The sequence below is a fragment of the Pleurodeles waltl genome, chromosome 10, assembly GCF_031143425.1.
Source record: "Pleurodeles waltl isolate 20211129_DDA chromosome 10, aPleWal1.hap1.20221129, whole genome shotgun sequence".
NCBI lineage: Eukaryota > Metazoa > Chordata > Amphibia > Caudata > Salamandridae > Pleurodeles > Pleurodeles waltl.
In genome coordinates this window covers 816,575,899-816,588,153 of record NC_090449.1, presented here as the reverse complement: position 1 = coordinate 816,588,153, position 12,255 = coordinate 816,575,899, and the positions used below count along the sequence as shown (strand labels likewise).

The window sequence follows — 12,255 nt, the reverse complement described above, 5'->3', positions numbered from 1 at the left end:
GTGCAAAGAAAAGATAAACCGTGTCTTTCTTGTTGAGCATCCTTTACTTCTACAACTTCCATCGGAAATAAAATTGGAACTTCAGGGTTTGTAAAAATAAGAAACTTTAGCAGTGAAATGAGCACTCTTGTGACTAAATAAATGTAATAAATGCACGCGGTAGGAAAATGGCTCCCTGTTGCAGTCACCCCCCCAGGTTTTGCCTGATATTGATGCTGACTTGACTGAGAAGTGTGCTGGGACCCTGCTAACCAGGCCCCAGCACCAGTGTTCTTTCACTTAAAATGTACCATTGTTTCCACAATTGGCACACCCCTGGCACAGATAAGTCCCTTGTAAAAGGTACCAGTGGTACCAAGGGCCCAGTGACCAGGGAAGGTCCCTAAGGGCTGCAGCATCTGTTGTGCCACCATGAGGGACCCCTCACCTAACACATGCACACTGCCATTGCAGATTCTGTGTCTTAGTGGGGAGAAAAAGGCAAGGTCGACATGGCATCTCCCTCAGGATGCCATGCACACAAAATACTGCCTGTGGCATAGGTAAGTCACCCCTCTAGCAGGCCTTACAGCCCTAAGACAGGGTGCACTATACCACAGGTGAGGGCATAGCTGCATGAGCAATATGCCCCTACAGTGTCTAAGTCTATTCTTAGACATTGTAAGTACAGTGGGGCCATATGAAGTATATGGTCTGGGAGTTTGTCAAAACGAACTCCACAGCTCCATAATGGCTACACTGAATACTGGGACGTTTGGTATCAAACCTCTCAGAATAATAAACCCACACTGATGCCAGTGTTGTATTTATTACAAAATGCACACAGAGGGCATCTTAGAAGATGCCCCCTGTATTTTACCCAATCCTTCAGTGCAGGACTGACTGGTCTGTGCCAGCCTGCCACTGAGACGAGTTTCTGCTCCCCTGGGGTGAGAGCCTTTATGCTCTCTGAGGACAGAAACAAAGCCTGCACTGGGTGGAGGTGCCTCTCACCTCCCCCTGCAGGAACTGTAACACATGGCGGTGAACCTCAAAGGCTCATGCCTTTTGTTACAGCACCTTAGGGCATCCCAGCTAGTGGAGATGCCCGCCCCTCCAGCCACTGCCCCTACTTTTGGAAGCAAGGCAGGAGAGGATAATGAGAAAAACAAGGAGGAGTCATCCACCAGTCAGGACAGCCCCCAAGGTGTCCTGAGATGAGGTGACCCCTGCCTTTAGAAATCCTCCATCTTGAGTTTGGAGGATTCCCCCAATAGGAATAGGGATGTGCTCCCCTCCCATCCGGGAGGAGCCGCACAGAGGGTGTAGCCACCCTGCAGGACAGTAGCCATTGGCTACTGCCCCCCAGACCTAAACACACCCCTAAATTTAGTATTTAGGGGCAACCCAGGAAATCAGATTCCTGCAACCTACACAAAGAAGGACTGCTGACCTGAAAGATCTGCAGAGACGACGGAGATGACAACTTACTGGGTCCCAGCCCTACCGGCCTGTCTCCAGACTCAAAGAACCTTCACAGTGACGCATCCAACAGGGTCCAGCAACCTCTGAAGACTTAGAGGACTGCCCCGAACCGAAGGACCAAGAATCTCCTGAAAACAGCAGCACTGTTCATCTACAGCAACATTTTTGCAACTTTGAAGCAACTTTTAAAGAACTCACTCTTCCCGCCGGAAGTGTGAGACTTCACCCTCTGCACCGACGCCCCCGGCTTGAGCTCCAGAGAACTAACACGCAGAGAGGACTCCCAGGCGACTACAACTCCGTGAGTAACCTGAGACGACCCCCCCTGCACTCCCACAGCAACGCATGCAGAGAGGATCCAGAAGCTCCCCTGACCGCAACTGCCTGGAACAAAGAACCCAACGCCTGGAAAAAGCACTGCACCCGCAGCCCCCAGGATCAAAAGGAACCAAACTCCAGTGCAGTAGTGACCATGAGGCGGCCCTCTGCCTAGACAAATCGCTGGCTGGCCCGAGAAGCCCCCCTGTGCCCTGCCTGCGCCACTAGAGTGACCCCCGGGTCCCTCCTTTGACTTCTATTGAAAACCTGACACCTGCTAAGCACACTGTACCCGGCTTCCCCTGTGCCACCGAGGGTGTGTTTTGTGTGTCTACTTGTGTCCCCCCCTGTGCTCTACAAAACCCCCCTGGTCTGCCCTCCGAAGACGCAGGTACTTACCTGTCGGCAGACTGGAACTGGAGCACCCCTGTTCTCCATAGGCGCCTATGTGTTTTGGGCCCTCCTTTGACCTCTGCACCTGACCGGCCCAGTATTGCTGGTGAAGTGACTTTGGGGTTGCCTTGAACCCCCAACGGTGGGCTGCCTATGCCCAGGAAACTGAACTTGTAAGTGCCTTACTCACCTGAAAAACTAACCAATACTTACCTCTCCCAGGAACTGTTGATTTTTGCAGTGTCCACTTTTAAAATAGCATATTGCCATTTTAACTAAAACTGTGTATGTTACTGCTCTAATTCAAAGTTCCTTACTTACCTATGTGGAGTACCTTGCATTTTATGTATTTACTTCAAATCTTAAATCTTGTGGTTCTAAAATAAATTAAGAAAATATATTTTTCTATATAAAAACTATTGGCCTGGAGTTAAGTCTTTAGTTGTGTGTTCCTCATTTATTGCCTGTGTGTGTACAACAAATGCTGAACACTACCGTCTGATAAGCTTACTGCTCGACCACACTACCACAAAATAGAGCATTAGAAGTATCTAATTTTGCCATTATCAATCTCTAAGGGGAACCCTTGGACTCTGTGCACACTATCTCTCACTTTGAGATAGTATATACAGAGCCAACGTCCTACACACCCACTCTTAAAAAAGTGATTTATTATCTTTCATTATTGTAACTACATGAACATGTTTGAGTTTATACAAAATCGTCATCTCTGTACTTCACACAAGTGATAGTGCCTTCCAAACAAACATAAATCAAAATACATTTCTAAGTTTAAAATCCATTCACAGAGTACAGAGTTCTTCATATCAGGGACTCTCCACAGTGGACCTATATTTTCGTGTGTAAATGCAATTTTTGTGTTTATTTTTCTCCACGGTGCAACTATATTTTTATTGAAGAAGTACCTTCCCTTTTACCACCATCAAATTAGGAAATGTTAGCAAGAGTACACTTTGACACAGCCAAGGATCCCAATACCTTGGGGACAGCATTTGAGGATCAAACCTCACTCTAGAAGATGCCACTAGGAGGGCCCATTGCAGGTCCAGTTGGATGACACAATTACAGACAAACGGATGAAGTGTGGCTGGAAATCCCTATAGGTAACTATGTCATACACACAACATTAGAAAAATCAAAATGACTTAGCTAACACAGACCTAAAAAAGCAAATTGTTATGGCATTGTCCCTCAGCCTGTTGCTTTTGAAAAAGAAAGGAGAAAAGGAAAGACAGAAAGAACGCACACAAAAAAAGAACTCAGGAAAATGCTTGCTAGAAAGGAGTGAAAGCAAATGAGGAAAGAAGGAATGAAATAAGGAAAGAAAGAGAAAGGGGAATGGAAGTGAAAGAAGGAGAAAGAAAGAAAAAGACAAAGAATAAAACAGAATAAGAAAGAAAAGTAAAGAGAAAGAGAAAGAAAGTAAAAGAGGAAATGAGGAAACAGACAAGGAAAGAAAGAAGGGAAGGAGGAAAGAAAAATCAAAGCAAGAAAGAGGGACAGAAAGCATTAAAGAAGCACTGCAAACAAAGAAGGAAATAATGAAAAAAAGGGAAAAAGGAATGAAAGCAAGAAATAAGAAAAAAATGAATGAAAGCAAGAAATAAAGAAAAAAGTTAGAAAGCAAGAAAGGAGGAAAGAGAGAAAAAAAGAATGCAAAAGAAAGAAAGCAAGAATGAAGGAAAGAAGGAATCAAAGAAAAAGAAAGCAAGAAAGAAGGAAAAGGTTAGCAAGAACGAAGTATTGAAAGAATAAAAGTAGAAAAGAAAGAAAGAAGGAATTAAACAAAGAAAAAAACAAGAAAGGAAGAATGGCAGTGTGAAAGAAAAAGGGAAATCAAGAAAAAAGAAAGAAAAGAAAGAGGAATGAAAGGAAGCAAGAAAGAAGGAAAGAAATAATCTGAGCAAGAGGGAAATACATAAAAAAAATAAAAAAAAAGGAAAGAAGGATTAGAAAAGTGTTTCAAACTAAACACAATAAAGGCTGGTTTTCTTCCTGGGCAAAGTATACTGAAGAACCATTGGTAAAATTATGTCCAGAATAAACATGTTCTGAAGAATAGCCTGATCATGAATTCAAATGTATAACATTGAAGCTATCCATAGCTTTATTACAGAACAGTTTCAAAGACTCAATGCTTCCTTTTGGAGTATTATGTGTTTATCTGAGAAACTCAGCTAAACAAAGGACTTTCCCCAAAGACGTTTACAACAGCATTGGCAGGAGACAGGAACTGACAAAGCTTGGAATGTGGCCTGTGTTGGTATAAAATGACCTGCTGTCACATCAGACTCTAAATACAAAGGCAACATCTAAGTAATACATTCAAAAGAAAAACATTGGCACAGAAGGGAACTAGCTTGTGAGTGAATGCGCTCCTTTTGAAAGAAGAAAATGCAGTCACTCAAAATGAAGCTACTCAATGGCTGAAGTAGGCTGACCTCTTGCCTCATGTTGTATACTGTAGTGGGCAGAAGAAAAATGTGAATGGCACACCAACAGACCAATGGATGAAGAACATCAAAAAGTATTGGATGAAGCCAGACCTAAAAATTGAAAATGAGATAAGATAGGTAGATACAAAGGGGACAGAGAAGGAGTGCCGAAGGAAAGGGGGATGTGGAAGGAAATGTAGGATGGAATGGTGAAAGAATGAATGGGTGGAAGGATGAAAGGATGGATGGAAACGTGAGAGAATAAATAGGTAAAAGGTGAATGGGTGGAAAAAAGGACAGATAGGGTGGAGGGAAAGGGTAGATATATTGATGGGTATATGGATGAAAAGGTGGATGGGAAGCATGTATGAGAGGGTGAAAGAATGCATGGGTAGGCGAACGGATTGAATGGACGGATGGAGGGAAGGGGAATGGATGGACAGATGGTTGGGTCAGTAGATAAAAGGATGAAAGTATGAATTGATGGAAGGTGGGTGAAAGGCTGAAAATTAGTTTTCTTTGGAGGGTAGGGTCTGCTCGCTTTGGTGGTTGATGTGATTAGAGGTATGGTTCGAGTGCGGGTACTTTACGTGTGAATGGCAGAAACTATGACATATGAAAGTCAAAGCATATACCCGTAACAAAAATCAAGTTACAATTTCTAATTAAAGAAAAGATAAAAAAAAGCTGTTTATGCTAGGATTATTTACTCTGTACCTGACTCACTCACTGCGCTTCCCCATGCCCCTTCATCCTGTTTCTTTTAGCTAAATACTGAAGGGCATCTGGGCATAACAAAAATAAGTATGATGTATCCTCATATCTAATTCTGCGAATGCAAAAACTTTGTTAAGTATGCAAGCAAACATGTGCAAGTGCTTATTTCTGCTACTTTATCAAAAACATCCTCCTATTAGAAGCTTGTCTTGGAATAGCTGAACATAGTCTACCTTTCTTTCCATTGCAGATGTAAGTCTCACTGTAGCTGGTTGCTAAGCATGCCTCGGTTAATATTTAATAAACTAACTCTGAAAGTAGACACAGTGCCAATCATATTTCATAGATGTGACTGACATTTCCTAAATGCTATATCCCATTTGCCATGTTCATATGATTGTGGTGCATCAGGTATATCCTAAGATAATCTAGGGCTTTTTAAAGTCTCGCTAAAGTAAGTTTTAATTGTCTCACAAAGCACTTGGAATAAAAAATACAGAATTGAAAAGCAGTATAGTGGGAGTGGGGGGGGGATACTTGGGCTCCATCACTTTCTTGATCTTCATTTTTGGGCACCCAAGCAGTAATTCCATTGCTCATAATGGACAGAGACATTGTTACTGCAGACCCTGTGTCAAAGACTGTAGGAAGGGAGCTTTGCCTAGTGTAATTCCCCTAATAAAAAAAAACAAAAAACAAGAAAGAGGTTTTACATTGATAACCTGCTTATGGATACACTAGGTAGGGATTTTACGTAGTAAACTCTGTGACTGAGGGGTTTTAAGTTGAGACCTCTGCGATGAACACAATCGGAAAGCCTTTACATTGTTTAACAGTGAATTACTTCTTTACACAGATCTCTAGCTCATGATGACTAGAGAGGTCTGTTTTTCATTTCACACATTTGTAATTCTAGCTTTAGTATTTAGTTGTGTGTAAATAAAAGTACATTTTCTTTTTATAAATAAGAAAACTGGATGGGAATTCATGCATTTCTATTGTGTGCTTTGTAGAGTTCTGAGTTTATTAACCCACAGCACCTCCCAGAGTAAAGTATTCAATACCCAGACCACCGTGGAAAGTCAAAGCTTAACCATCAACTTCATAGAAATTACACTATGGAAACTACCAATCAAATTGATTTTGAGTGCTGAAAAATAGGTCTTTGTAGTGGTGGCATACCATGTTCAGTGCCATCCCGTCCCACAGATGCACCTCCTTTTCCCTAAACTTAAATACACACTTGTGGAAAATGGTCACACCTCTTTTCCAACATCCTAAGAGCCCTTTACAATTCTGAAATCATACTTATCCTAGTCAGTGCAGAGGATGTAGAATTTTATATCACAAAAGGCATTTTTGTGCACCCAAGTTGCCTTTATCTCCACACAATGCTGTGTGCAACAGGGTTGGGTGCAGGGTCTGACCTGGCCTTTCAGTGTAATATCATTATTTGGTATGTCTATGTGTTGTTGTTTTTTTACATTTCACTTTTAAGTTTGCTTATTGCTATAACTTTTGTGAGGTCATAATCATTGCATTGGATACATAAATTGCATATAGCCAACCCCCACATGTGGCAGTTTGCCAAGTGCAGCAGAAGAACAATATGTACGATTACAATTTCAAACATTAAAACAGTAATTCCGAAAAAATACACCAAAGAAATGCTTGAATTACTAAAGATATAATTACTTTATATTGAAAAAATATGCAAAAAATTGAAAAAATTTAAGTGGAAGATTGGCGCTGCTTCTCAGCGACTAACTTTTCAATGTTTTGGTTTTATTTAGGAAAGCTAAATCCTCAGGTCAGATTCTACGTTTTCCAAGCAATTTCTGTTTTTATTTTTTAGGTACATGAACTGAGGAAGCTTTTTCACATAAATATGTGGTAGGAAAAGGAAGTAAAACCACAAGGGCCTCTCATCTTTCCATAGTCTCTCTGTCACATGGAATTCATTTGTTTTATAGCTCTCGCATACCACTGTAGGGTGTTTGAGCACTTTACAGGGGACTACACGCTGTAGGATTCAAGTCATCCATACTTGTAGGCCTTTTCTAAAAGTGCTTGGTCTGGAGAAACACAAACTCAGGATTCAGAACATAACACAGTGGATAGCGTTGACTTTAATATTAAGAATGTATTACTATGTATGCAAACCTTATTTAGCAGCATAAGGATAATGAAAGACTGGGAAAAACATAACTTTCTAATTTGTGCCATGCAGTTTGCATGCAGCTCTTTGATGGTAGTTCATAGCTCACTGTGCTAGATTACGATTGTAACTTATAAACTGCACAGCAACAAAGGAATCTCTGTGACAAAAGCAGTAACCCATTGTACTATGCACATAAAATACTGTTCTCTGCATGATACAGGTTCTTTGCATAAGGCATATTAACCATCTGCGCTACCTTGGATGAGTCAAAACTGCCCCTAGACAAAACACCCATCTCTCTCCAGTAGGTACATTAATCATCAGTTATCTTGACGCTTTTATTTTTCCCCAAAAGCTGCTGGATGTACATGGAACTTCGCTGTGATTTTCAAACTGCTGCACAATGAAGTAATACATATAAAAACATGCAGCGAGCGGCCCCAGCTGTAGAAGTGCCTTTCTTTTGGCCCAGGCCTGCAGACCCTCTGGGAATGTGTCACTGACTTCTGAGGGTCCATGGACCACAGGTTGGGAAGCGCTGCACTAACCCGTAGAGGTTCAGTGAATTCACAGTCCAGATATCTCTAAAATTTAAAATCGTTATGCTCTGAACAGATTTAAGCAGCAACAGCTTGTATAAAGTGCTATTTACATGCAAGGTTAGGTGTAATTCCATTGAGCTGTTTTTTTCTGCATCAAAGAGGAAAGAATACTATGGTCATTAAAAAGACAAAATTCACTTTTAGAACCCCCTCCTTGCTTCGAGGTTCCCACTTGAAGGCTCTGCACAAAACTTGCTATGAATAACCCAAAGTGGGTGTACTTTGTTTTGAAAGTTTTGTGCAGATTTGTTGAACGGTATCAAAGTTAGTTTGAAAACAAAAATGCCTTTTTGATTGAAAGTCTGACAAGAACTATGAATGCACTGTTTCTGCAAGTTATATATTTATTTATATACACATACACAGTACACTGTGGTGGTTGCTAATGTGTAGTTATAGTAAGCTCAGAGTTTGCATAGTAACAGTGTTTAATAGTAACAGTGTTTTTTAGTTTTGCAAGTAACTGTGTGTTGTTTGACAAATCTTCACTTGTGAATTTACAGGTGATTATTTCCATGTGGAAAAACGCTGCCCCCTTACTGGAATTTGATTAACCATGTTTGAAAGAAAGTGGTTTTTGCTCCTGTTTGTCACAGAGGTTATGGAAGGTGCCCCACAACCTAAAATGAGACCATACTTTCCTTAGGTTTACACTATCTTCCTCAGCCATGGGAGAATGATCTGATATTCCGATAGAGCATATACTTCCAAAAGAAAAAGCAGCCTATTAGTTAATTCCCTAGCATTCTAATGCAGCTTTCCACAGTTTTCTAATGAACAGCAAGAGTGCTAACATTATGTGTTTCTGACAAATATGTGATAAGTCTGAATCAACCATGAAAAAAAGAAAGTTGTAAAACATAAAAAATGAACAAAAGGAAGGAGTTCATTTTGTCATACAAATTATGGTTAGTCCTTTACAAAGGCAAAATGAGGACACATTTCCTTTGAGTTCTTGAATATACTTGTTAGACATGTCAGTAAAATCACCTGACATGCAGTCTGAGCCATGTATTTTCAACACCAGCAGCAGTCTTTCAGTTTACTCTGGAGTGTTTCATGCCACCTTTCCACAATGTTTTAATGAACGAGTGCTAGCAATCTATATTTATGACACAAGTGTGGCACACATGAGGCCATATTGATGAATTCAAACCTTTAAAACCTAAAGCAATTCCTTTAGAAACAAACAAAATGAGTGGGTTCTTGTCATCACAAAAATATATTTGTATGTGCTTATATATATATAAATATATATATATACATACACATACATGTACATACATGCACCCACTTGTATTGCAGATGATAGCACAAGGAACATATATATACGCTAATTCAAATGTACACTTAAATACTTCATAGGTAATAGGGAAGCAGATAAGCAAAAATCACAATAAAAAATATAAATAAAGCAATTACTCTATCTTTTGTTATATGGCTTGTTCATAGAGGTGGTATTACTATGTCCTCAAACTTCACTGGGCAGATAGAATTGCTCCCACAAAATTGGAGAAAATATGGAAATTTTAGTTTGCATACCTGGCATTGGTGGTGCTGGGAGCTTCCTCCTCTGTTGCCTAGATGTATCGATGGTCTGTACCTGAAAAAGAATTGCATAAACAACTCACAAATTTTAATACAACAAATAAACATTATTTGTAACATATATTCACACATATCTAGTATACCTGATTATTCTGTTGCTGTTCACGTTTCCTGGTGAGTCTGACACATGGAGCAACATTTAAACCTGCATGGGTAAGGGCTGAAATCCTGCTCTCAATGTCTGATATCTAAATCAAAGAGAACAGAAGTTAATGTGACACTTTCACTATAGTTTCCAAGGTTAGTGGAGAAAAGACAATTTGAAATTTAGAACAAAAATTAACACTGACACATGAACATAGGTAAAAGATAAAAAATGTGGCCATATTTCCAAAATCCATTAGTAGTCTGCTTCCATAAAACATATGATTCATTGGCTGACCGCTAAAAGGGTTATGTTGACCTGTGAGCACAGATGGATGACGCTACTCGTTTGTCCCGAAGTGGTAGGATGTTGAAGATGAAACAGAAATGTGTGCAGAAACTAAAGCTTGGAAATAAGATTAGTGCTATATTGTCCTCTTGGCATGTTCTCACTTGGAAAACATGGTGACAGGTTTGCACTGGACACAAAGTTCCTTAAAAATTGGAGGCCTAGACTGACTAATCGTTTGCGTTGCCCTTGCCAAGGCAACGTAGGATAACACAAAGTCTTATTTGGAATTTACAAAGCCATGCGAGACCTCATTTATATGTTATGTTACATTTAAACTTGGCAGGCGTTCCATGGGTGGAGCATGGGCGTTCCCATGCTTCCAGCCATGGAGTTTGGCGCATTTACACATTTACAAAAGTTAGTAAACCTAGGAATGCGTGAAAATGCTACACCTTCTCTAGTGAGGTGTAAAAAGGAGAAGTATCTTTATTTTGTCTAATTATTTCCTCTTTCCGCATGTGCTGCATTTTGCAGCACATGCGGAAAGAGGAAAATGCCTCTTAGGATTCCTTACTGCCTCAAAGGACTTCCTTCCTGCACAAAAGCAATCCTGCCTGGAACTAGGCAGCTCACAGTGCACAAGGGCAAGGAGAGAGCGAAAATGCTCCATATTTTTGTAAAAATTGAGCATTTTTGCTCTCTCCCTTCCACACAAAGCAGCATAGCACCTTTGCTTGCTGCACTGTGTACTGTGAAATATTAGTAAATGCTTAAATGTGCCCATTGTTCTGAAGTAGTTGCTAATTTAGTGCTTTCCCTCATGTCACATAAGTCATCAATATGAGACAAGATATCCATTATACTAACCAAAGTACTAATAATTTGAACGTAGAACGTTGCAGTGAGAAGTCATTGTAACTGTGCATTAGTTCAGACCAGTGTTAAAAACCTTGCTGGTATTGCGTATGAATCAAATGTTAGCATGATTTAATTGATATGTTGTAATTTAGACCGTAGACTAACAGAATGTATTGAGACAATATTGAATTTCTAATGATTAAAAAATGAGTGCAAAAATGGAAAAATGCAATTCTTTGTTATAGTAATTGAAACACATTAACAAAGTCATTTTGCTTAACGTAAATACAACCAGAATAATAATGAAGAATTATTAATGTTGATTTCATATGTTTGTATATTAAAATGTGTTTGCTAGAACAAATTAATAAAATGTATTGCTTTCATTCACTTGCATTAGCCTAAGGGAGGCCTGCTAGGCTTGAAGTTCGTGACTGTGCAGGAAATGCTGATTCATTTTCTTTCGGACTTCGTTCCCATGAGAAGAGTGGCTTTGGTAATGGACCTCTATAGTTTTAGACATGGAGAGAAGTGTAACAATGTCTTTTAATGTGGAACATCCTGAACCATGGAATGGTAAAATATGCAACTGTTTCAATCTTGTGTGGAGCTACATGGATGGATGAGGTTCTCATGACAGACCTCAGAAGATGTGTTGATGTTTCAACCTGGAGTTGTGCGATCGATTGCTTTTGGATGATGCCCCTTCAGCGTAATATGGACTGTCTCTCAGAGTGAATCAGATAGCCGTATGAACTTTAATCTGTCATTGACCAGTTGGACTTTGGTCAGATTTTCCCTTGGTCATTCAGCCAGAAAACTTTCCAGAACTTTTGCTGATGAAGAATCCCTGAATGCTGAGCCCCTTAGAGAGGTATCTTCCTCTGTGCTTTGCCCCTTTCAGATGTCCTGCTGAGTCTTAAAGCATTTTTTCTAACCCCTGCAGAAGACTTTTGATCAAGCTTCTGGCATCCTGACTTTTCCTCATTTTCCCTGTCCTTTGCCCACCTTAGTTAGTACCTTGTTGCCTGAGATAACCTTTTTCCAAATTATTTTTGCCCCCTTTGTCCTTTTTGTCTTTTGCCCGCCCAGCACATGTTAATCCTTAATCTGGCAATGGTAGGGTTTACCCTGTGTTCATCTAAATTATAACCCTGATGATTTGAAATTGACTGATGCTTGTTAAGTCTGAGCAAAGCTTAATTTCTGTTTCACAAATAATTTTATTAATGTTTTGTACTATTCTTATTGAATGCATAGTTGTATTAATGTTAGTCTGTCTGAATTTATTTCGTCGACTTG

At 40.0% G+C, this 12,255-nt stretch overlaps 1 protein-coding gene across 2 annotated transcripts in view; it reads right to left on the bottom strand.

Moving 5' to 3' along the window:
* The window catches only part of MYRIP (myosin VIIA and Rab interacting protein), a 1,334,264-nt gene that overhangs the window by 119,083 nt on the left and 1,202,926 nt on the right, over positions 1 to 12,255 (bottom strand). For both annotated transcript variants that reach the window (XM_069211480.1, XM_069211479.1), the window contains exons 14-15: positions 9,803 to 9,907; positions 9,654 to 9,714 (exon numbers count right to left, since the gene is read on the bottom strand). In XM_069211480.1, coding sequence (XP_069067581.1) covers positions 9,654 to 9,714; positions 9,803 to 9,907 — 166 coding nt within the window. The remainder of the gene's footprint in view (positions 1 to 9,653; positions 9,715 to 9,802; positions 9,908 to 12,255) is intronic.